The sequence below is a fragment of the Trichosurus vulpecula genome, chromosome 6 (genome assembly GCF_011100635.1).
Source record: "Trichosurus vulpecula isolate mTriVul1 chromosome 6, mTriVul1.pri, whole genome shotgun sequence".
In the NCBI taxonomy this organism is placed as follows: domain Eukaryota; kingdom Metazoa; phylum Chordata; class Mammalia; order Diprotodontia; family Phalangeridae; genus Trichosurus; species Trichosurus vulpecula.
The window spans coordinates 51,421,877-51,449,166 of NC_050578.1; the positions used below are offsets into that span (position 1 = coordinate 51,421,877).

The 27,290-nt window shown below is 38.5% G+C and overlaps 1 protein-coding gene across 5 annotated transcripts in view; it reads right to left on the minus strand.

Moving 5' to 3' along the window:
• The window catches only part of NPNT (nephronectin), a 113,504-nt gene that overhangs the window by 42,760 nt on the left and 43,454 nt on the right, over nucleotides 1–27,290 (minus strand). For 3 of the 5 annotated variants that reach the window (XM_036762324.1, XM_036762322.1, XM_036762321.1), the window contains one exon: nucleotides 17,787–17,879. In XM_036762324.1, the coding sequence (XP_036618219.1) occupies nucleotides 17,787–17,879 (93 nt within the window). Of the gene's footprint in view, nucleotides 1–2,059; nucleotides 2,153–17,786; nucleotides 17,880–27,290 lie in introns of all 5 variants that reach the window. The other 2 variants (XM_036762323.1, XM_036762320.1) reach the window with 1 other exon arrangement.

Consider the following 27,290-nt stretch of genomic DNA (forward strand, 5'->3'; position numbering starts at 1 on the left):
ATCCCACTCTAGGAAGGAAGGAACAAAGGAAGGAAGGAAAGAACGGAGGGAAGGAAGAAAAGATGGAGGGAGGGAAGGTGGGAGGAAGGAAAGGTTAGAAGAAGGGAGGATGGGAGGGAGGGAGGTAGAAAAGAAATGGAGAGAGAAAGGAGGAGAAAGAGAAGAAACAAAGAAAGAGAAAGAAGGAAAGGAGGGAAGGAGGGGAAGGATGAAAGGAGGGATGGAGGAAGAGATGGAGGAAGGAAAGAAGGGAGGGAGGGAGGAAGGAAAGGAGAGAGAGAGGATAATATTGTCTGGGAACTGGAAAATGAGCATCAAAAATCCACAAAAGGTCAAAGGGAACCTAAGTAAATTAAAATGAGATATTTTGCCTTTTAAGAATATATTGACTTTATTCTTGTTCCTTTAGAAATTTAAAATGGTATATGAATTGTAACAAAGGATGGGGGTAAAAGGGTGTTTAATAAATCCCATTATGCTATGGAGTCACCTACTTAATTTCAAAACTAGAGAATTATATAGTTGAACCACTTAAATCATAATGCTGCAATTTTGTACACAATATAGAAATGACATGTATAACCACAATGAACACATTACAAATGCCACATGTCAAAGCAAGTTGGGTGGCTCAGGTGCTCGAAAGGGAAAGCAGGTTCAGAGGGTAAGCCAGGCTGCAGAGCTGTATTATTATTCCATTTCAGAAAAAGAAGAGAAAATGTGAGTGCCAAACAAGGCTTAAGATCTCTGGAGAAGATTCATATACAAGCCTCTCAATCTTTAGAATATCTTTCATCCATGTTGGATTACATGTCACTATGACAAAGACTTGGGTTCAAGTTCAGCCTCTGATATATATTAGCTGTGCGACTCCTAGGAAGTGAATTAACCTCTCAGTGGCCCAAGCAACTTTCTCACTAATTTTAAAAAGAGGGAAGTCCCTCCACTGTTGTGGTTCACAATCTGTCTATAAATTTGAGTCTTATTAGATTATATTTTGTATGTAATAAGTAGAATATTTGACAGAGCATTAAAATTTTTGTAGCTTTGAACTTAATCTGGGAATAAATTGAGAGTGCCAGCAGTTTACTTTTAAGCAGGTTCTGATTTAAGCATATTGGTAGGAAGTCAAATATTAATATGTAAATATTAGTCATCTAAGAATATAAAAACGCATCATCAAAATTTTATTTTAAAAAAATTCTGTGCCCACCATTGATGACTCTGGGTCTTCATTGCCCATGCCTTAACATAGCCACCATGTCACCTTATCCCTTTTCAGTTTGTTGTACATGTTGTCTTTCTCTTATTGCAATGTAAACTCCTTAAGGGAAAATACTGACTTTTTTTGCTTGAATTTATATCCTAGTCACTTAGCACAGTACTTGGCACACAGTAGGTACTTAATAAATGCTCATTGACTAACTCCTTGTGCAAAATCTAAATGCAGAAAATATCTCAATTGCATTTTGGTAGCATTTACCTAAACTCTCTGGGAGTTCCTGAATTTATGTCTTGAGGAAGGACATAGTCTCTCAGAAGAGAAATTGTATATTACAACATACACATTATACTGGGGAAACTGGCTTATGATCTGCTTGTTAGATGGCTTAATAGTCGACATTCAAAAGAAAAAAATTCACTTCTACAATTTATCTAAGAAAAGCTGGCCCTTTGATGGCAAAGCCCTATTCACATAGTCTCTTTCCACTGCTATGATCTTGTCACTGTGGTTTATGTGAAAACCAAATTATGATGTCCTAGGCTCAGGAGAATATTTTAGAAAGCATTGCAATGCCCTGGAAGAAAAGTACAGCAAGAGTGATTATGTTGAAGCATGGAAAGGAGCTGAAAATGGAACCTGTTCATAGAGCACAGAAGGGAGTAACCAGCTGTCCAATGGCTGGCTGCACATGCTCAGGGACTTCAGGCCTGGCTCCAAGATGGCAGCAGCCAGCAGCAAATACATTCTTTAAATACATTTGCAAGAAGTTGTATTATATAACGGAAGCCGTGCAGGTGGGAGGTGCAGACCACCTGAAATCAAGCACTTTCTCACCCCTTGAAGGTAAATTCGTTGCATGACGATCCGGGGGGTGGACGTAAGGTTGTTCACTGTGCTGGTCAAGAGGGGTTGGAGAGAGGTGGTCATCTTCACACCAGGAAGAAGGTGATAAAAGTCAAAAGACCAACTCTTTGCAATGATCAAATTCTTATCTCTAAAATACCTCCACGTAAGTATAAATTACATCACATGTTTTAAAAAGCAGTAGGTTTCATTGGCAGAGGAACTGAAAAATAACTTTGACATTGGACAGAGGATAATCACTAATTCCCTTCTAAGTTCCATCATTACTATTTTATACTCAAATATGAAAATCATCATGAAACCTTCTATTTGTACCATATTTAAATATGCAGATCACATTCACAGTCATTGTCTCATTTGAATGCATATTACATAATATTCTCATAAACAACCATGTCAGGAACACATCTCCTAAATCAGTGTTCTCAAAGAGTAGTCTAGAGATTCCTATGAGTCCCCAACACCCTTTTAGGGAGTCTGTGAAGTCAAAACTATTTTCTTTTTTTTTCTTTTTTTAAAATTTGATTTATTTATTTAACATATTTAGTTTTCAGCATTGGTTTTCACAAGAGTTTGAATTACAAATTTTCTCCCCATTTCTACCCTCCTCCCACTCCAAGATGGCGTATATTCTGGTTGCCCTGTTTCCCCAGTCAGCCTTCCCTTCTGTCACCCCACTCCCCTCCCATCTCCTTTTTCCCTTCCTTTCTTGTAAGGCAAGATAAATTTCTATGCCCCATTGCCTGTGTATCTTATTTTCTAGTTGCATGCAAAAACTTTTTTTTTTGTTTCGGAACGTCTGTTTTTAAAACTTTGACTTCCAAATTCTCCTCCCTCCTCCCTTCCCACCCACCCTCCCTAAGAAGTCAAGCAATTCAACACAGGCCACATGTGTATCATTGTGTATAACCCTTCCACAATACTCATGTTGTGAAAGACTCACTGTATTTTGCTCCTTCCCAACCCATCCCCCTTTATTGAATTTTCCCCCTTGACCCTGTCCCCTTTCCAAAGTGTTTGTCTTTGATTACCTCCACCCCCATCTGCCCTCCCCTCCATCATCCCCCCTTTTTTTATCTTCTTCCCTCTTCTTTCCTGTGGGGTAAGATACCCAATTGAGTATGTATGGTATTCCCTCCTCAGGCCAAATTTGATCAGAGCAAGATTCACTCATTCCCCCCTCACCTGCCCTCTCCCCTCCTCCCACAGAACTGCTTCCTCTTGCCACCTTTATGTGAGATAATCCACCCCATTCTATCTCTCCCTATTTCCCTCTCTCAATATATTCCTCTCTCATCCCTTAATTTGATTTTATTTCTTTTAGGTATCTGTATCTTCCCTTCATCTTCAACTCACCCTGTGTCCTCGTCCTCTCTTTCTCTCTCTCTCTCTGTATATATGTGTGTGTATATATATATATATATATATATATATATATATATATATATATATATATATATCCGTACATATATACACATTCACACACACACACATATATATATACATAAACATATATATATATATATATACACATATATATGCATATTCCCTTCAGCTACCCTAATACTGAGGTCTCATGAATCATACATGTCATCTTTCCATGTGGGAATGTAAACAAAACAGTTCAACTTTAGTAAGTCCCTTATGATTTCTCTTTCTTGTTTACCTTTTCATGCTTCTCTTGATTCTGGTGTTTGAAAGTCAAATTTTCTATTCAGCTCTGGTCTTTTCACTGAGAAAGCTTGAAAGTCCTCTATTTTATTGAAAATCCATATTTTGCCTTGGAGCATGATACTCAGTTTTGCTGGGTAGGTGATTCTAGGTTTTAATCCTAGCTCCATTGACCTCCAGAATATTGTATTCCAAGCCCTTCGATCTCTTAATGTAGAAGCTGCCAGATCTTGGGTTATTCTGATTATGTTTCCACAATACTCAAATTGTTTCTTTCTGGCTGCTTGCAGTATTTTCTCCTTGATCTGGGAGCTCTGGAATTTGGCGACAACATTCCTAGGAGATTTCTTTTTGGGATCTATTTGAGGAGGCGATCAGTGGATTCTTTCAATTTCTATTTTGCCCTGCGGCTCTAGAATATCAGGGCAGTTCTTGATGATTTCTTGAAAGATGATATCTAGGCTCTTTTTTTGATCATGGCTTTCAGGTAGTCCAATAATTTTTAAATGATCTCTCCTGGATCTATTTTCCAGGTCAGTGGTTTTTCCAATGAGATATTTCACATCGTCTTCCATTTTTTCATTCCTTTGGTTCTGTTTTATAATATCTTGATTTCTCATCAAGTCACTAGCTTCCACTTGCTCCAATCTAGTTTTTAAGGTAGTATTTTCTTCAGTAGTCTGTTGGACCTCCTTTTCCATTTGGCTAATTCTGCCTTTCAGGGCATTCTTCTCCTCATTGGCTTTTTGGAGCTCTTTTGCCATTTGAGTTAGTCTATTTTTTTTTTGCTTTTTGGCAGGGCATTTGGGGTTAGGTGACTTGCCCAAGGTCACACAGCTAGTACATGTGTCAAGTGTCAGAGGCCGGATTTGAACTCAGGTCCTCCTGACTCCAGGGCCGGTGCTCTACTCTCTGCGCCACCTAGCTGCCCCCCTGAGTTAGTCTATTTTTTAAGGTGGTGTTTTCTTCAGTGTATTTTTCAGTATTTTTTTGGGTCTCCTTTAGCAAGTCATTGACTTGTTTTTCATGGTTATCTCACATCCTTCTCATTTCTCTTCCCAATTTTTCCTCTACTTCTCTAACTTGCTTTTCCAAATCCTTTTTGAGCTCTTCCATGGCCTGGGACCAGTTCATGTTTTTCTTGGAGGCTTTCATCGTAGGCTCTTTGACTTTGTTAACTTCTTCTGTCTGTATGTTTTGGTCTTCTTTGTCACCAAAGAAAGAACCCAAAGTCTGAGACTAAATCTGGGTGCATTTTTGCTGCCTGGCCATATTCCCAACCAACTAACTTGACCCTTGAGTTTTTCAGCAGGGTATGACTGCTTGTAGACTAGCGAGTTTTATGTTCCACATTTGGGGGGGAGGTGCCAGCTCTGCCACACCAGCACTACTCCTTCCCCAAGAACCCCCAACCCGGACTGGGCTTAGATCTTCAGCAGGCTGTGCACTCCTGCTCTGATCCGCCACTTAATTCCTCCCACCATGTGGGCCTGGGGCCAGAAGGAACTGAAGCTGTAGCTGCCCCACCTCCACTGCCCCCGGGGCAGTAGCCGAACTGAGAACTCCTTCCACTCCTGCAGTTTTTCCCACTAACCTTCTCCGCTGTCTTTGGTGTTTGTGGGTTGAGAGGTCTGGTAACTGCTGCAGCTCACTGATTCAGGGCGCTAGGGCCCGCTCAGCATGGCTGCTGGTCTGGTTGGCTCTAGCCGCACATGCTGGGCTCTGCTGCGCTCTGCTGTGCTCTGCTCCCAGCTCCCAGCTCCGTGTGGGATAGACCTCACCCAGAGACCATCCAGGCTGTCCTGGGCTGGAGCCCTGCTTCCCTCTGCTGTTTTTGTGGGTTCTGCAGTTCTAGAATTGGTTTCAGAGTCATTTTTTATGGGTTTTTGGAGGGACTCGGCTGGGAGCTCACGCTAGTCTCTGGTTCCCTGCTGCCATCTTCGCTCTGCTCCCCGTCAAAACTATTTTCATAACAATACTAAGATATTTCAATTTTATATGGTAAATACGAATAGATATTGAACTAGCTAGCTAAATACAAATAGCTAGAGACATACAAACAAAAACTCTTTGGGATCCTCAATAATTTTTAAGAAGATAAAGGGGTCCTGAGACCAAAAAGTTTGAGAATTGCTATTCTAAACAATTCAGTCAAGCCAGTAGTCATAAAAGTATAAGACAACCTACACTTTCTGATTATCAACATAGAAGAACTGTCTCAATCAAAGGCAATTATAAGTGATTGAGGACTCATAATTTACCCCGATTACATACTCTACATTTCAACAAAACTGGACTCCTACATTTTCCCTACTATCAAGCATTCACACATACCTAATAAAATTCTCTCCAACTCTACCAAATAAGATCCCTTTTCTCCTTCAAGGTGTCATCTCTTCCATGAAGCCTTCCCTGATACTACTCACTAAAATTAGTATTTACTCCCTCTTCAAATTTTCCTGAAGTAGTCTTAGTCTCTTTCCTTTGACAGCTACCAGCTATGCCTTGAATTATGTTTGTTTATGGATCATATCCCCACAGCAGATTTAGGGATTATATTGTCGGGATTTTATCTTCAGTGCCTAAGACAATGCCTTGCACATTTTGTACACAATAAGCATTGGTTGAATTGACTTGAGTTACATCCAAGCCACTTGCTTTTTAGGTTAACATATATATATATATATGTATATATATATGTATATGTATATGTATATGTGTGTATATGTATATATACATATATATGTATATATACATATATACACATACACACATATATACACACATACATACATATATACACATACACATGCATATGTGTATACACATATACATACATACACATATATGTATATACATATACACACATATATATACATATATACACACATATATGTATATACGTATATATAAAAAAGAACTACGTAACAAAAATTCACATCTGACATTTCAGGATCACAAACATATGCATGTTTTCCTGTTTTTTTAAAGCCCCATTCTGAATATCAGGAGGTTATCACTAATATTTTCATTCAAGATTAAGGGATAATCTTAGGTTAATGTCACTTTGTATTCATACATAAATGAGAGAAGATTTGCATTGAAAAGGTGAATGCCACCCTTCTCAGCTTCCCAAAAGCATTGCAAGCTGGGTGAGAATCAAAGTAAAAAAAATCAATAAGACAACAAACCATATCCTCAGATTCTTACAGTTTGTTTTCATGTCAAATTAAATGCCTGATACAAAATGAATCTCGGTTCCTGGATAAGAGAACACAAACACATCTCTCATATTAGCAAGGTCAGAAGCAAGTGCTGTCACTGTTGACAAACTAAAACAGGGGTTAAAGTGCACAGATGGTTATCCTTCAGAAAAGTGATCATCTTTCAGATGAAACCCATCTGTCAGCCAAAGGTCACTGTCTGGTCTTCAGATAACCAAAGGCTGATCTTTCCCTCAGCCTGCAAGAATCCAGCAAGACGAAACACAAAACCATGTTGAATTACAACAGTAACACAAATTTAGACATTCCTCCTTTCTTCCATGATTCCAACACATCTGTCTGTGAATTCATTGGCAACATTTTCTAATTCCTCGAAAGGCAGACATTCAGAATTTAAAATTTCATACTTTAAAAATAGGAGATTAATATGTCTTGCTTCTTTTGGGGGGGGAGAGTTATAGACATACTGTATTTTGGTGATATTCATTTACCTATTTCTAGTCAATACTCTATTGGCATAATTGCAAGAATTCAGGGTGACATAACACATTGAGTAGTGAATGGGATTACTCCCGTGAGAAGAACCAAGAGCTTTCTGTGGTGTCTTAGTGACTGTTTCAAGACCGTTATTTTATATCTTATCTCAGAGGGGAGAACAAACTTCCAACAACAGATTCACACTAAGTACCACAGACAGTTGATAAATTAAGTCAATTGGAAGCATTGCCTGACTTCCTGCTTGAGATGGCTGCCCTGTAAACACTTCGAAACTCACAGCTGCCTTTCCCAGGCTGTCTGTAATGGGCGGTGTGGGGGGGGGGGGGGACGGGAAGAAGAAAGAAGGGGAGAGGTCCTTAAAAGGTTTGGCTCTTACCAGAGTCATTCCCTGATACTCCTGCCTCCAGTTTTTAATCAAAACCTGTTTTCCAAACTTTTTCCAAACTTTTTTCTTAAGTCTAATTCAGTGTGAATGTAATCTCAATTCTTTTCAAGCTTTTCTAACCCCCTGTGATTTTCTCCCTATTATAGGAAAAGTTTCATACACCAGTAGATAATTTTTCATACATATATGAATATGTGCCTATATGAATATGTGCATGCACACATATATGAATATACACACATAGAAATGCATACATATGCATATATAATACATGTGTGTATACATACACATCTACAGATACGCAATACACAGTACATACACATATGGGGTGTGTATATATACCCGTACATACACATATATGCGTGTATATGTATGTATGTATGTATGCATACATATATATATATATATATATATATATGAAATGTGGGGGGGGGGTAAAAAGCAACACTGTTTTGAAGGAATATGCTTTAACACAGTCCTATAGTTTACAGTGGTGGTGGACCCTATACAGGAATCAGGTTCTAGAGTCAGTGAGTAAGGGGAAAATCTGAAAATCTCCATGCTGTTGTCACCATTATCCTCTGTCCACAGTAAGCTTCTAAAGTGAACAGTCTCCAACATGAAGGAACAACCTAGGTGAGGGAAGTTAGCAAGCCGGACCTGGAACTTTGGGGACAGAGTCTCTTGCAACTCTAAATTTATGATCTTACAATCCAAGACTGCCTTTAAGGGCTGAGTCATCAGGCTGGGGCAAAATAGGGCTGGCCTGAGCATCAACTTCCCCCACTTCTGCTCCTCACTTACTCCCCCAGGCACCATGTTCCGTCCATATATGTGACTTCATTTACTTAGGTTCCCTTTTAACTTTTATGGAGTTTTGGTGATATTCATTTACTATCAATAACTTTTTTGGAGGGAGGGAGTAGGATCACTTTTTATAAGTACAGCAGGTTCCACAGAGGGAGAAGGATACTTGACATCAAAGGTAGAGAGGAGAGGTTTATGTTTATCTCACATACTTATTCTGGGGCATATGCTCACTGAACAGAAGCATGAGCACAATGGCAGAATTCCTCTTCTCCCCCAGCAGAGACTTTTCCCTTCTCTTCTCTCCCTCCTCCCTCCTTCTTTCCTTCTCCCTATTCTCTCTTCTTTTCCCCTTCTCTTCTCATCCGCCTTTCTCCTTCTCTTCTCCTTTCTCTCCTTCCTTACCTCTAATCTATCTTTCCCTCCTTTCCTCTACTTTCTCCTTTTTCGCCCCTCCTTTCTCCCTTTTCCCCTGTTTTCTTCATTTCTTCTTCTCCTCTATCTCCCTTCTCCCTCCCTTTTTCTTTTTTCCTTTCTCCCTCTCCTCCTCCTTATCTTCTCTTTCTCCCCTCTTCTTTATTTCTCTCTCTCCTCTTCCATTCCTTCTATCTCCTCTCCCATTCCTCATCTTTCTTTCTCCCCATTTCCTCTCTGACTCCTCTTTCTTTCTCCATCTCTCTTCCTCTTCCCCTCTCTTTCTCCTTCTCCTAATCCTCATTCTTTCCTTCTCCTGTGATGACATTCCTCTGAAATTGAAAGAGTCACCCCACTCATTAACCCAGATATCATAGCAGCTCTCTCTGGCCTGGCATGGATCTTAGGGCCAAGGAGCTGAATAGTAGTCCTAAAATGGTATACCTGACATCTCATGGAGTTCTTCACTCCTCCTGAGGCATACAAAACCACCAAGGGTCTCCAGTGGCACTGATGAATAAGCATCTAATGATGACTATAGCAAACATTCAGTAAACATGCAGAAATTAAATATAGCATATGTCCTTCTAATCTAGTAAAGAGAAAAGACAGCTATAATGCATGTTAGAATATGCCAAGTTCATAACGATAACTGTAGCTAATAAGATCTAGTATTTATGTGACTTTAAGGTTTGCAAAGCACTTCACAAATTTTATCTCATTTGACTCATAAAACATTAAAGGCAAGATGGATCACTTCCAGCTCTGGGGACCAAGGAAGACTTTATGAATGTGACACCTGAGATGGCTCTTTAAAAAAGAGAAGGATTTTAATGGCTGAAAGCATGGAGAGTTCAATTAATGTATTGGGTTTGGAATGCACAAAAGAATGGAGTTGGAGATGAACAGAAAAATATAGGGGAAGGAAGTCCAGTTTGACTGCAACATGATCTGTGACATCAGACTAAAGTAGGTCAGAGTCACGCTGTGAAGGACGATCTAGAACAGGCCTGTATAGACTCACAGGCCTTATATTGTGCAGGCTGGTCTAGAAAATCAGTCTAAGGTGTTTGTATTTTAGTAAGCTGTGGAGAAACTCTGAAAGAGACAACACTATCAGAATTGTGTTTTAGACTGTCTATCTTTACAGAATTGCTGTTTTTGTTCACCTTGTTCTCAGGGTTCTTCTCATTTTGCTCTGGATCATATACCTGTGTTTTATAAAGATTACCCTATCAGGGATTTGGAGGATAAATGAGGAAGTGAAGAGTTTGGAGTCATGAAGACTAGTTAGGAGAGTCTTATCATAGCTAAGGCAAAAAATAAAGAAGGCCTGAACCAGGATGATCTCAACAGAGATGGAAGGGAGAGGTATATGTAAGAGACAGAGATAGGTAGAAAGGTAGACCAGACATGGCTTATTGGAGGGTGAAGAAGAAAACAAAGATTCTAATCCTGGGCAACTGAAAGAACGGTTGTGTAAAGAATACAATGATGAAGGAAAAGCTCTTCATGTGTGCCAAGCTCTATATTAAATACTGACGTCACAAATACAAAAAGTAAGATAGTTCCTGCCTTTAATAAGCTTCCATACAAATAGAGGAAGACAGCTCACGTAAGGGAAAGTTGGCCAGGGAGGGAGGAGGGGGGAGGTTTTGCTTTGGGAAGTCATAATGATGACCATGATAACAATAATGGTGTTGATAATAACAACTTTCATTTTTATTACCACTTCAAGGTCAATAAAGCACTTTACACATACTATCTAATTTGATAAGCAGGGTGAGAGGCAGGTTTTTGGGAGAAAATGAATTTATTGTTGAGCTTAAGGTATTGATATTAGAGGTTGATGTTAGAGGTAGATAGATCACTGATCCTGGAGTCAAGATGACCTGAGTTCTAATGTGACTTCAGACACTTCCTAGTTCTGTGATCCTAGGTAAGTCACTTAACCTTTTCTACCTTAGTTTCCTCAATTAAAAATGGGGATGACAATGTCATTTACCTTTCTGGGTGTCGTGAAGATCAAATGAAAGTACTTGTGGTTGTATGGTTTGTCCTTTGTCCTCGAAGAGGGCCATGACATCAGGGAGATGATGACATGATTTGCAGTTGACTTTGAGTTGAGAGAGGGAGGGCTGTGCAAGGTCACCAGCCTCACTTTCTCCTCAAGAGCCATCTGGGTCTGGTGACCAGATATTCACCAGGATGACTGGAGATGGCCCAGGATGCATGGGGAGACCCTGGCCCTTTTAAGCTAAGGTCTTTTCAGATCCTCACTTTGAGTGAGGTAATGCCCATTCAGTGAATAGGCCTCTTTAAGAAGTTAATCAAGGAATGGGCCCCTTTAATAATAATAATGATGATGATGAAAATCCAACTCGGAGTTGAAGATCCTCAGGGTTGCTGGCCAAAAGAGAAACAGTTACTATTTACATTCGCTCTGAGCCAGGAGAGCCCCAAAATAACCATTAAGCGGTGCTTGGGCAGTGGTGCTGTACATAATAGGCACTTAATAAATGCTTATTCCTTTCCCCTGGTAGAACATACAAGTTGTCTTCCCTGATAAGATATAAATTCCTTGAGGGCAGAATCTATTTCAGTTTTTTTTCTTTCTGTTCCCCAGTGCCTACCACAATGTCTGGCACATTCTTGGTCCTTAATACCTGTTTGTTGATTAATTACATATGTATTTTGAGGTATCTGAGGCATTAGAAATCACCCTGGCAAACCCTTTCATTTTGTGGTTGGGGAAGCTGAGGTTTAGGGTTACATAAATAATAAATAAAAGAACCATGTTTAGAACCCTTCTCCTTTGTCTTTGAAACCAGTGCTCTTTCCACACACAGCAATACCTCTAAGTCTAGAAGAGAATGAGTGAGAAACATAAGATTCTAGCTCATAGCTAAAGATAAATATTTGGGAGTCATTCACACAGAGATAGATAATAATTGGAGTCTTTAGAAGTGGCCAAGAGAAGAAGGTAGTTGAGGGCAGAGCCTTGGAAGACTCCTCTTCTCATGGAGGAGGGACAGAAAGAAGAATCAGGAGTGACTGAGGAGTGATTAAAATGGTAGGCAGACAATCAGGACAGAGCAATGTCATGGAATCCAAGAGAAGAAAGTGTGTGGAGGAGATGGTCAGCAATTTCAGGAAAGATGGCGGCCATGTGTAAAGATTTCTGCTGGGCGCTATTAGAAAAATAACAATGAATAAGACCTGATGATTAGACTAGAAAAAAGCCTGTAATTTATCAATCAGAAAGTTGCAATGGGTATTTTCCATAGGATTAGAAATTATTCCTTGAATCCATTGAGACAATTTACTAAAAATCCATTTTGTTTGTTCTACCCCAACTCCTCCCCACCCCCAACTCAATTATCCCTGCTACTATCTCAAATCCACCATGGCTCTCTCCATACTTTGGTGCACATTCCTATCACATTTATCAAAGGAGAACAAAAAGAGAGATTAAGACATGCACACGTAGGTGTGTCAGTTTTATAGTCTGTTGAAATTTTTATTTGTAAAGCTAGTTTCAATTTTTTTTTTCATTTTGATGCTTATAGTTTATAGCAATTTCTTTTCTTTTTTGCAAGTGTAAAATTCTGGTTCATAAGTGAAAACAGCATCTGACTCTCCTTCTCCAAAAAGTACCATATAAGGACTGTTTGGGCGTCTGATATTTGAACCCAGTATATTAAAGTTCTCTGACGAAAACCAGAAGTATACATAATGAAGAAGTCAATTGTAAACTGATTTCCTCATGCTAAGAGACATGAGACACAATGGGTAGCCTAAGTAGTTTGGAAGTGTTTTATCTAAAGTCCTGGTAGCCATCACAAAGCAAATTGAAACGCACTTCCTGAAATCTCAGAAGTGGCTTATTAAGCACACTTCTCTGAAGTACAGCCCTGGCATTTAGGGATGCATTTGTAAGGTATTGACGTACATAGCCACAGTACTTTGTACTGTATACTCCCTCTCTTAAAAAAAACCAGTATTAAATTAGGGTTTTAATATAAAAACAGATTCTACAGTAACCAAAGCCTGACTTGCTACTACTTGTGAATATTGGCCAGCAAGGAATAGCAAAGAAAACAAGATGGTGGTTTTTAAGAAACAAAACAACAACAAAAAAACTCCAATATGTAATATGTCAAATTCTTGGCTCAAATAAAAATGCCCAGGTAAAATCGGCAAATACCGGAAAAAGTCAGATTTAAAAGAGGAAAACCAATTAAGAGCTAGCATTTACATAGTGCTTTAAAATTTGCAAAATACTTGAATCTCCTCTCAATCTCATCACTGCTACTAATATAACTGCTTTACCATTCTTCCTTTGTGGTTGACTCCAGGAAAGTCTAACACCACATCCAGATACAGGCTGCTATCGTTTACCAGTCTCCAGGTGATTCTCCCTCCTTTTTCAGTTCCTGGTTTGGAGTCTTACTCTCCACCCCAACCCCTTATATTTAGAGACTTCACACTTGCAAGTTGATGTCACCTCCAATATCTTTGCTTACCAGTTCATTAGACTCTTCAACTCTTCATTTCATTTCAACCATATAGAATGACAGTGAGAATACTACTCACTCACCAATGTTCCGTAGCCACAAGCCATAGTTCTGAAATTCATCCACAGCTTTTGGCCATAGCCAGCTAATTCTCAAGCCTCAGCTCAACTTCTAGGAACTACATCCTTCTTTCCCAGGCCATCATCTTTGCATGACCCTTTTATTAATCAATTTAACTTTCACTGCCATCAGTTTTCAAATCCTGTGTCCTATTATCCTATTACCAATCATTCCTTTCCATATCTAGCCCCACAGTATTCCTACCCTTCACGTTTTCACAAGTTGCTGAATGCCAATAGAGACTGTGCTGACTGGATCCAACACAGATTTATGTTATCCATTCCCTTTTATTTTTTGTGTATTGTGACACTATTTTGTTAAACATTTCTCAATTATTTATATATTAAAATTATTATTTATTTTTAATATTCATTTTTAAAAATTTTGAGTTCTAAATTACCTCCCTCCTTCCAGCCCCTTACCTACCCACTGAGAAGGCCAAAAATATGATATCAATTACATATGTAAAATCATGCAAAACAAATTTCTGCATTAGCCATGTTTTTTAAAAAGCAAGAAAAATAAATATAGTGAAAAAACTATACTTCAATTTATACTCAGACATCAGTTCTCTCTCTAGAGGTGAATAGTATTTTTTTTATCTTGAGTCCTTCAGAATTGTCTTGGATCATTATATTGATCAGAGTAGCTATGTCTTTTACAGCCAGTCATCATTATACTAATGATATTATTGTATACAATGATCTCCTGGTTCTGTTCACTTCACTCTGCATCAATTCATATAGGTCTTCCCAAGTTTTTCTGAAATCATCTCCATTGTCATTTTTTTATAACACACAATCCTATGCCACAACTTGTTCAGCCATTCCCCAACTGATGGGCATTCCCTCAATTTCTAATTCTTTGCCACCACAAAAAGAGCTACTATAAATATTTTGGTACATGTAGGTCCTTTCCCTTTTTCTTTGATCTCTCTTGGATACAGACCTAGGTCAAAGGGTATATACATAATTTTATAGCAATTTGAGCATAGCTCCAAACTGTTCTCTGAATGGTTGGACCAGTCCACAGCTCCACTAACAGTGCATTAACGTCCCTATTTTTTCCCACATCACTGCCAGAATTTGTCATTTACCTTTCTTTGTCATGTTAGCTAATCTAATATGTATGAGGTGACACCTCAGAGTTGTTTTAATTTGCATTTCTCTGATCAATAGTGACTTAGAGTATTTTTTCGTATGACTATAGATAGCTTTGATTTCTTCTGAAAACTGCCAGTTCATATCATTTGACCATTTATCAATTGGGGAATGGCTCTTATTTTTATAAATTTGGCTCAGTTCCATATATTTTTGAAAAATGAGGTCTTTATCAGAGAGATTTACTGTAAATTTTTTCTCAGTTTTCTGCTTTTCTTCTAATTTTGGCTGTATTGGTTTTGTTTGCCAAAAACTGTTTTAATACAATCAAAATTATCCATTTTATCTCTTGTGAGCCTTTTAATCTCTTCTTTGGTCATAAGCTCTTCCTTTTTTCATAGAGCTGACAGGAGATATTCCATACACCCCTAATTTGCTTGTGACATCACCTTTTATGTCAAAATCATTTGCCCATTTTGACCTTGTCTTGGTATACAGTGTGAGATATTGCTCTATGTGTAGTTTCTGCCAAAATCCTCTCCATTCCCCAGCAATTTTGGTCAAATGGTGAGGTCTTGACCCCAAAACATACGTCTTTGGGTTTACCAATGCTAGATTACTATGGTCATTTACGACTGTAATATAGTTCACTGATCCACTGCTCCATTTCTTAGCTAGTACCAGATTGTTTTCATGATTATTGCTTTGTAATGTGGTGTGAAATATGGTGCCAGGCCACTTTCCTTCACATTTTTCCCCCATTGATTCTTCTGATGATATTCTTGACCTTTTGTTCTTCCACATAAATTTTATTATTTTTTCTAGTTCTATAAAATAATTTTTAGGTAGTTTGATTGGCACTGAATATATAAATTAATTTAGGGAGAATTGTAATTTTACTTGGCCTATATACAAATAATTAATATTTTTCTAGTTGTTTAGATCTCTTTATTTGTGTGAAAAGTGCTTTGTAATTGTGTCTATAGTTCCTGGGTTCTCTTGGCAGGCAGACTCCCAAGAATTTTGTATTGTCTGCAGTTATTTTTTAAACAACATTTTATTTTTTCCCCAATTACCTATAAAAATAATTTTTAACATTTTTAAGGCCCAAATTCTATCCTTCCTTCCCCTCCCCATTTCTGCAGTTATTTTTAATGCAATTTTTTTCTATCTCTTCCTGCTGTGGTTCTATTTCTTATTCTCAATGAGGTTGTTACTGCTTCCCACCAATCTGCTTCTTAGTTTCTGACTGATTCTTTATCATGCTGCCCACCATGACTAGTCCAAATTTTTCCCTCCCTTCTCAAGCCATTGGCACCCTACCACATCCTTCCTCCCTCTAGTTCTACCTTTGATCTTATCCCTTACCATCTCCTCCAATAATCTGTCCTTTCATCCATTCTCTCTTTTCCTAATTTCAACTTCTCTTTATCCAGAGGTTCCATCTTTGTTACATACGAAAATACCTAGAACTCCCCTAGCCTTGAAAATCTTTGCTTGACCCTATTAGACCTTCAAGTGATCATCATTTATATCTCCTTTTCCCAATCAAACTTTGAGAAAAAAGTTATCCTCTTCAACCACCTTATATTTAACTCCCTGGCATTAACTTGAATCTAATTTCTCTCTCTCTCTCCATATTATATATTATATTAGATATGATAGATAAATTATAATAATAGATATATTATAATATATAGATATTATATATTAGATATAATAGACTATAATAATAATAGATACACATGATAATATATAGATATACAGAGAGATATATGAAATTTATTTACAGGTATCTATCCTTGAGGTGTGTGTATTTATCTATCCATTTGTCTATCTATCTGTCTGTCTATCCGTCCATCCATCCATCCATCCATCTATCTGAAAAGGGATTGTTTCATTCTTCTTATATATATATATATATATATATATATATACATATCTCTAGCACCTAGCACAGTGTCTGGCATGTAGTAGATACTATGTTTTTGATACAAATGTTTTGAATTGATTGATTCTTAGAGGAAACATCCTGATTTCATCAATCAGTATGTCCAAAGGAGATTTAATTACAGAATCATAGATCTTAGAATTTGAAGGATCCTAAAGAAATCAGCAGGCGAACAAGGTGTCCTTATCCCTATTTTAGAACTAAGACAATGAAAACCCAGAGAAGCAGAGTAACTTGTGGAGAACCAGACCTTGGACCTCCAGGGGTGTTCTTTCCACTCCACCATATTGCCTCTCAAAACTTAAAATAAATTTTTAGAAAAGAATAATAATTTTTAGAAAATAATATAAAAAAAATTTTAGAAAGGAACCAAAGGGATAGAACTGCTTTTTTTCTGTTTTAAGACCTGATCATAAAACACAGGACTACCATCACAGAGCTACATCTGAAAGGGATCTCAGAGGCCATCTAGCCCCACTCCTCATTTTACAGATGAGGAAACTGAGATCCAGGGAGCTTTGCTTGCCCAGGGTCACACAGCTAGTAAGCAACTGAGTCAGAATTCGAAACCAGGTCCTCTGACTACCATCTTTTTGTCAGGTGGTACAGTGGCTTGGGATCAAGACCAGAATTCGAATCCTATTTCAAGCATTTACTAGCTATGTGACCTTGGCCAAGTCACCTCACATTCCTCAGTCTTAGTTCTTTCATCTGTAAAATGGACACAATTACAGCACCTGTCTCACAGGGTTGTTGTGAAACTCAAATGAGATAACAAATATAAAACGCTTTGCAAACTAGAAAGCACTATATACATGAGTGGTTTATTATCATTATCATTATCATTATTATTATCATTGTTCTGTTTTAGCAGACCATTAAATGTGGCTTGCTAAATGTTATTTAGGAAATGACCAAACTTTGGAATGAAGCTGCCCCTGAACCAGTAAAGGAAATTGCATTTATAAGGAACGGGATGTTTTTATTTATGCACATCAGACTGCTCCTACCTTGATTGCAGGTTTTTCCTGTGTATCCAGGATGACACTTGCACTTGTTGGGCCCTATACATTCACCATGCTTGCAGCTGGGTTGGCATATAGCTGTGGAAAGAGGGATGGACATATCATTACTAAGTCAGTTCGTATAGGAAACACTTTGTATCTGTAAGCATCGGTGCTAATGAATTGTTTCAATAACAAAAGGAAAAGCAGTACCTATCATCAAGTAGATAAAACATACAAAATTGGGGGTGAAGGTGTCTAAAGATTTTAAATTTTAATTTAATTTTAATTAATTAATTTAATTAATTAATGGTACTTAGTCCTTAAAATATTTCAGTTTAGCCTCATACGAGAAAACGTACACCATGGATTTATTTAATTATAGATTTTACTTGACCCAGAATATTTACTAAGATGTAGGGCGGTACTCATATTTAAATGTACAATATATAACTGAACACAGATATGGGCATAATAAAGATACTGACTTTGCATTACCTTCGAATAATAATGGTTAACTTTAGCACTTTAAAGTTTACAGAATATTTTACCCAACTTATTTCATTTGATCTCTATCACTACCCACAATCTCATTACCCTAAGTACACTCAAAGCCGCTTTAGCTGTAAGCCTCTAATTGGGTGTATTCAGAAGCTTGAAACTAACTCTGTAAATAAAAATTCTCTCCTTAATGAAAACTCTTAAACGACAACATTTTGCATTTTGTTTCATAAGTTGCCACAGCCAAAGCCTTGCCCACCGTTACTGGTCTTCTCCATATTGGAATTCTCCATAAGCAGACGTACTCTACTCTATACTAACTCTTGCCAGCATTAAAGAACTGGCAGACTTTGGGCTTCTCAGCTGTAGCCTTTGAGACAGCAGGCTTACTTTGTTTCACAAAAGTCGGGCTTTGTGGAGGTAGCGAAGGAAGGAAAAATGGCCCTTAAGAAAGCAATGATGGGAAAAAAGAGTTGGACCAGACTGAGCGTATCCAGAGGAGGCCTAGTATCATTATCCCAAATGAAGGTAATTAGCAGTAACTTCTGACTCATATGCATGCTTTCCCATGTCTATAAAATCTTTATGAGAATGATCCAAAACCACATGGAAGGCATCCTTGCTGATGGTTTGAGAAGCTTTTGAAAATGATATTCTAAATAGCAGATGATGTCATTACCATGCCTGACAGGCACAATGGATAGGGGGCAGCAAGGTGACACAGTGAACAGATTGCCAGTCCTGGAGTCAAGAAGACCTGAGTTCAAATCTGGCCTCGGAAACTTCCTAACTGTGTGATTCTGAGCTATTAACTGTTTGTCTCAGTTTCCTTATCTGTAAAATGAGCCAAAGAATGAAATGGCGAAAGACTCCAGTATCTTTGCCAAGAAAATTCCAGCTGGGATCACAAACAGTCAGACATGACTGAGCGACAACAAATAACAAGCAGAGGACAGGGGCTTCCACTGGACTTTGGTATGTTGCCTGTAAAAATGTACTTGGTTCAGTAGAGGAAAGCACCTCTTTGAAGGCTCTGCACCTCTAGGTGCCTTCCCTGCCTCTCCCACATATATAAAAATCAGACGGAACTTCTCAAGACACATACCAATAGAGACGGACCCTCTATTTTAAGACACAGAAGCAGTACAGTGGGAAATAGCATTGGCCCTGAATCAGAAGATACAGGTTCAATCCCAACTATGACACTTACCACCTGTTTGACTTTGATCAAGGCACTTACCCCGCTGCTCCTCAGTATCCTCAGTTATAAAATGAAGGGCTGAACTAAATGAGTTTCCTCCCAGCTCTAGATCTAGGATCCTAGGACTATACTTCAGCATTTATCCTCCAAACTTGATATTAAATTGCTGATTATATTGTATTATTAATATATGTTATCATATATTAATACAGGGTTGAAATGAAAAAAGAATTTCCTGTAGATGACAAAGGTCCTCCAGAATCTTCTGTGTTAGCTGCATCAAGCTCTGGGACACTGAAAAGCTTTCTAAATGAGAGCCATAATCCATAAAAGAATTTGCCCAGTTATCCACAAAGGAAAACCTCAGTGGATGAAGATGCCATAAGAGGTTTGGACCATTAAGTATAGTTGGAAAGACATTGAATTTGTATATCCAAGCACACATGCATAGTATATGTGCATATTATATATACTCACGTGCTCATCTGATGTATGTATATATATCTACACCATATACACATAATATACATATGCATGTATATGTATATTAGTGCATGTCTCTGTGTGTGCGTGCACACACACACCTTGGACAAAAGCTGCAGATAAACAATGAAGTGGGTCCAGTAATGAAGAAAAAGGGAAATACAAGGTGGACTGACCTTAGAAAATAATTGTTCAGTGCTTTTAATGACTTAAAGCTTCTCTCTTAAGCAAAGAGATAACTTCCATTTAACTTCCATATTTTTCCTGCAATGCTGCGAATTTGCAAGTTGTAGAAAACCAGAGGCTCCAATGAGTTAAAGTTGTGGGTTACCCAAAAGGCAACAGAGAGGTATGTGGCTGTAGGGAAAACACTGCAAGATATAATGTTATTAGCAACAAAGAGGTTGCCTAAGTGAAGTCACACAATGTGTGTTAGGAAAAGAAGGAGAGTTGGCTAAAATGAAGGAATCATTAATAGATAGTCTCTGTGTTCCTCTGGTTTTCACACACCGGGCTTATGAGAGGATTTGGTTAATAGTCACAACAAAACCAGGCTGCAACGTGTACCCCTGGAGAGAATACCTTTGGTATGAGATCACAGATCGATAGAAGTAGAGACATAAAAGATGATGTAAATTGAGGAGCAATGATTTCATACAACTCAAGGCAAAATGTTTTCTTCACATGCAGTTGCCACCTTTTTGAAATCCTATCAGTATTAGATTATTTTATTGTTAAGGTTGTTTTAGGTTGTTTTATTGTTATTTTATAGTGGTTCCCCATGGGATTTTAGATCAAAGTTAAAATTCTCAGCTTGGCATTCAGAGCCCTCCATTGCTTTATTCCACCCTTCCCATATATCCTTTCTAAGCCCATTACTAGCTTTGCAATTCAGTTTTTATCACAGCCTTCCCATTCCAGGCAAACTAGTTTCTTACTTATTATATTTTGTTGTTGTTGAGTCATTTCAGTCATGTCTGACTTTTCATGATCCTCTTCTGGGGTTTTCTTGGCAGATACTGAAGTGGCTTGCCATTTCCTTCTCCAGAACATTTTACAGACAAGGAAACTGAGGCAAACAGGGTTACGTGACTTGCCCAGGGTCACACAGCTAGTAAGTGTCTGAGGCCAGATTTGAGCTCAGGAAGATGAGTTTCCCAACTTCAGGCCCAGCACTCTATCTACTATGCCACTTAGATGCTTATATTTACTATCTATTAAGTAAGTGCTGGGTCCCAAGCAATAAGCAAAAGAAGTGTATGGCATTTTTCAAATATTCTAGGACCTAACATTAGAATTGGGAGTGGGGGGACAAGACATACATACCTAAAATGACTAAGTCTCATTGATTACCCAAATGATAGTAAGCTTTAGAGGAATTCAGAGGAGCGAGAGAATAGTCAGGGAAGGACGTATAGAGGAAAAAGACATGAGCTGCACCCTGAGAAATTATAGGTGATTAATAGGTGAAGGATTTAGATAGGCAAAAAGGAGGGAAAAGGGAATTCTAGTATTATAATTAATAGTTTGGAATAGAGAAGGTAATATTTTATCTAAGGTCCAGTAAGGAGACTGACTGGGCTGGATGTATGGAGATAGTAATAGTTAGGACTGAATAAGTACAATGTAAGCTATTGAGGGCAGGGACTTGAATTTTTGTCTTTGTATCCTCAGAGCCTATCATAGTGTCTTGTTCATAGCATATGTTTAATAGACATTCATCGAACATGGTTCCACACTATAAAGAGCCTTTGGCACCAGATTGAGGAATCTGGATTTTATCCTAAGTGATTAAAAGCCACTGAAAGCTTTTTTGTTGAGGATGGGGGTTGAAGGACATAACAAAATTGGTATTTTAGAAAGATTAATTTGGAAGTGCCAGGTAGAATGGAAGTAGGAGAGCCTGGTGGTGAGATCAGGTGGAAGGCCATTTCAAGAGTCCAGACTGTGATGATGAGGATCTCAACTAGGGACATGGTGGATGGAATAGGAGAAGTGTAAGAGGAGGTCTTGAGAAGGAACGTACAGGATGTGGTGACTGACTAGATAAGAAGAATATGGGGGGGGAGAACAAGATGGGGGGAGAGAGAGAAAGAGAGAGAGAAAGAATAAGAGAGAGGGGGGAGAGGGGGAGAGAGGGAGAGAGGGAGGAAGGGAGGGAGAGAGAGGGAGAAGGAGAGGGAGGGAGGGAGAGAGGCCAAAGATGAACTGAGAATTGGATAAATGACAATACAACCTCCTGATTTTTGTTCATGCTGTTCTCATTGCCTGAAATTCCCTCCCGTCTCCATTTTACCAATCCTTACCCTCTACGTTTCTCTTAAAATCGTAATACTCCTTGGAGAGGACATCTGACTAGCAATGACCCCTCCTGATCACATACCAGCACTAAGGGATAGTTAGCCTCAAATTAGTTACCTTTCGTTTCTTGACGATTTTTGTCTTTCCAATGAACCTATGAACTCCTAGAGGTCAAAGTCTATGAATTCTATTGCTTTTGCACTCCCCACCATGCCAGCGTATTAGCCTTAGTGAAAATGCTTAGTGAAATAGTGAATGAGCAGGCAAGCATTTGAAGTATAATTAGGAATATCACATGCATCTCTGACAGAAGTAGGCTTGTTCAAAGCTTGGCATGAAAATGATTTACTCAAGCAAGTCTGATAACATTCCTTGTATTCTGTTGGATGACCTGAAAACTGATTTTGGCACAAGGTCCAGAACGATACATACCTTACCTCATTTCCACCCCTAGATTTGCTTCTTACTCCTTCCTATAGCTTCAGTTCACCACACTAACTGTTAACTTCTTATTTTTGTAGCTTAGCACAATGCCTGGCCAATAGCAAGCACTTAATTAAATGTCCACCAACATGACTTACAAAAAGGATCTATAATTCTTTAAAATATGAAATGTATCCTTAATTAGTATGTTTTTCTGAGGTGACCATCATAATGCTTTCTCCTCCAATATTATCTTCCATTTATACGAAATATATTTATATATATATATACACACACACACACATATATATATATATATGTATATATCTATCTAGTTATTTACCTCTCTCCCATTAAAATGTAATCTCCTTAGGGGGAGTGACCCTGTTTTTTTTCCTTGCTTTTGTATCCCCCATGCTTAGCAAAGTACCTTAGTAAATTGTTAACAAATGCTCATTGACTAACTGAAGAGAGGCAAGAAAGAGAGAGAGATACAGAGGCAGGAAAGAAAGAAGGACATTTCCAAATTTAATGCATAAAAGTCTTGATATATTTGAGTCTAGAGGACAAGCATAAGTTATGTGAAAAATATGAAATGACTGAAACCCTACTCAAGAGACAAGTAACTAGCCCAAGCAGACAAAGGAAAAACTTCCTAAGTATTAGCAATGTCCCCACATGGAATGGGTTTACTCAGGCAGTAGTGAGCTCTTCACTCTCAAAGGTTTTGAAGAGAGGCTGGTTACCACCTATCAGTGATGGTACAGAGCTGATTCAGGACTTTGGTAGGAGTTAGACTAGATGACTTCCGACGTCCCTTCCAACTACAAAGATTGTGTGAACCCTGGGCAATCTGTGCTTTGCTCAAGCAAAAGTGTCTTAAAAGTATTTCCATGTGCTTTAGAAGAATAAAAGATGGTTTACTGCTTTTTCTCTTTTTTTGCTCTTAATCCAATAGCTTCATCTTGAGTTTCTGCTTGCACAAACAAGTACACAAAATGTCAAGGGATAGAGAATTCTAATGTACTTTGGAATAATGAGATTTGGGGGCTGGGGAAAAGAAGGAGATAGACACCATAAAAAATGTGACCTTTCCAAAATTAGTCTTCAAAGAAATACGGTATATAGTGCAATTGAACCTCTAGTATGAAAGTATTCCTGTCAATTTATGAAGGGAACAAGTTTGTATTTTAGGGGTCCTGATTCAGAAGAGAATTCTGAGCTTTTAATATTCACTCTTGCCTAGTTTGAGTCAAGCAATTGTGAAATGCCTACTATGTGCCAGGCATAGTAAGGGGAAAAAAGCCCTTCAGAAGCTTACAGTCTAATAGGGGTTAGTAATAAAATGTATCTTGATATGAGTGAATTTTTCATGTCTTTAAAGAGATTAGGCTACACTGATGATTGGGGAAAGTAGTGTTTTCAGTAGTTAGGCAGCACTATTTTGAATACTTTTAAAGCATCGGTGGTATGCTGTGAAGTTTGTTCTTTAGGTTGAACCAAAATCCACTTTTCTATTTTTTATGTTTGGTTTCAACCATTTATTTCCAGATGAATTGTATTCTTTCTAGATAAATAGTAACAATTTTATATTTTTATGTTATTCACATAGTAATTATTTGCACATGTCAATAAAGTATTTGTTCCCTACTCTTCAGAATACCGAGAATCTCACTGCTGGGTTTGCAAACATTATTCCTTTTCCTCCTTCTCTTGCCAAATATCCCCTCCCTTTCTACTTCACAAAGATAAAATTTTCACCTCAGAATACCTTATTTTTGGGAAGCATTTCATAATTTAAAAGGGTAATGGGTGACATAGTGGATAGAGCCCAGGACACAAGGAGATTTGGGTTTGAAGCCCACCTCAGACCCTTACAAATTATGTGACTCATATATCCACTACGAGCCTGTTCCTCATCTATGAAATGAAGGGCTCTTTCAGTTCAAATCCAAGATCCTATGATTTTTACAAAGAATTTACTTAAGTTGGGATATGTGGGCTAGCAAACGACCCAGTGTGTGTCTAGAATGTGATAGGTACTTGATACATTTTTGTGGAGCTGAAGATGAGGGTCAAGAAGGGAACCTATATTAATTAAGCACCTACTATGTGCCAGGCACTGTGCTAAGCCCTTTACAAATACTATCTCATTGGATCCTCCCAAAGGTAGGTAGACGCTTTTACTACGACCATTTTATAGTTGAGGTTGTTCATCTTTCATTTTCAAAGAGGACCAGTGACATCATGGGGTGATGTCTTGACTTGCTTGTGAACTGGATTTAAGTGAGGCAGAATTGCATAAAGTGATCAGCCTCACTCTCTCTTCTGGAGTCACTAATGTCCCGTGGCAAGACAAAAGTCAGGGTGATGTAATAGCCTGGGTTGCTGTGGATGACCTTGGCATCTTTGATGTCTGACCAAGCTCTAAGTGCTCCATGGCACCTGCTTCAGTCACCTTCATGGCCACTGGAACAAATTGTTCTCATCTGCCCATTCTATCCAGTTGAGGAAATTGAGTCAGAGAGAGGTTAAGTGACTTGCCCAGTTAATAAGTGTCTGAGACCAGATTTGAACTCAGGTCTACTTGACTCTAGGAACAATGCTCTATCCACTGAACCACCTAAGTATCTCTAGATAACAAATCAATGTATATAGTGTTATAAGATTTACAAAGGGCTTTCTTCACAATAATCCTGTGAGGCACATAGTTTATGTATTACTGTTCCCATTTTACAGATAAGACTCTAAAAAGTCAGACTAACAAAGTCAGATTTGCCGAAAGTCACACAGCTAATTGAAAGTGTTGGAGTTGGAATCCAAACATAGGCACTAAGTTAGGAGTAAACAGAAGACAAAAGTGAATATTTGGGGTCTTTGCCACCTTTCATAGTTAGATATCAGAGAGTTTCTGAGTAACCTACTACAAAGAGCTTAAAGAAGTTGCTATTTGAAGCTGCTCCAGCATCAACTCTTTCTGGTTTGGGGGGCAACCACACACAAAGTGGGCACAGAAGCCAAGTGGCTCATCAAAAAAGGTGAGGCAAAGCAAAAAGATGGTATGCATGTGTGTGGCACAGAATCTGCTTCCTTCCTGTTTCTGAGGATCAAAACAAAATCTATAAAGTACTTTGAACTCCTTGGCAATGGGTGTGGTATAAATTAGAGGTATTATGATTGTTAAATCATCTGGCATTGTAACCCCTACAAGAAAATACATGCTTCTCTTAAGGCTAATGAAAAATGATTCTCAGATTCTTCATAAATTCCTACCTTATGACCACCAATTCCACTGTCTTGTGATATCTCTTCTTTCAGTGAGAAGTCATCCCCAAAACCTATGGGAATTCTGAATCTTGGGAGTTCAGTAACTACTACTTTCAACAGCACTAAAAACCAAGAAAAATCCTGTATTTGGTATTAGGGGTCCTAGCCCCTGCCTAGCTTTCCAGTCATCTTACACCTTGTTCCTCAACATGCATGCTTCGATCCAGTGACACTGGCCTCCCTGTTGTTCCACAAACAAGACATTCCATCCCTCATCTCCTGGCATTTTCTCTGGCTGTCCCCCATTCCCAGAATGACTCTGCTCCTCAATTCTGCCAACTGATCTCCCTGGCTTCAAGTCCCAACTAAAATTCAAATTTCTACAAGAAGCCTTTCCCTATTGCTCTTAATTCCAGCACCTTCCCTCTCAACTATTTTCTATTTATCACACACACACACACACACACACACACACACACACACACGCTTTGCTTTGTATATATGTGTTTGCATGTCTTCTCCTTCCCCCTTAGATTTTAAGCTCCTTGAGGACAGACTGCCTTTTGCTTCTTTTCATATCCTCAGCACTTAGCACAGTGTCTGGCACATAGTGGATGCTTAATAATGTCTATTGATCGATTGAAAAGAATCATAATAGAGTCCTCAAATGTAGATGTTCCAGCCAGATGTGATGGCAAATGTCATCTGCTTTTGAAGAAGCCAAGTCTGGTAAATTGTTTGAACGCAAGAGTTCTGAGCTACAGTAGAGCTAAAGTCACTCAGATGTTTGCACTGAATTTGGTCCCAATGTGAGGGGGCTCTGGAAGCTGGAGAAAGCTTTCTGAGGCTTTGTAAGGAAGAAGGCCAACTAGCTTAGGTGGAAAACAGAGTGGGTCAAAGCTTCTCTGCTAATTGACAGTGGAATGGGGTCTGTGAGTGGCCACCATACTTCCAGCCTAGATGAAATAGGAAGACTCAGTCTCAAAAACAGAAAGGAAAATATATATTCCATTACAATTCTACTTTGATGCTTCATAGCAGCATGGAGGTAACCCTGAGTTCTCAAAGGTCCTAGCAAGAGTGTTCTTTGACAACCTAACTCTGTAAATTCCAAGATGTACCACCAGATATGATGAATTTCTTTTGGACCCAGTTTTCATTAACTGTCCACCAAAGGATGAAGGTTCTTTGATCAGGAATGGGTAAAGGTTTGATGAATTCACAGATCCTGGGGAAAAATATCAATCCTACTCTGATACCTGGTTTGCAATGACAAGAGGACATGAGCAGTACACAGCCAAGACAAGAATTTTGTGGAGCACTGTTCCCTACTT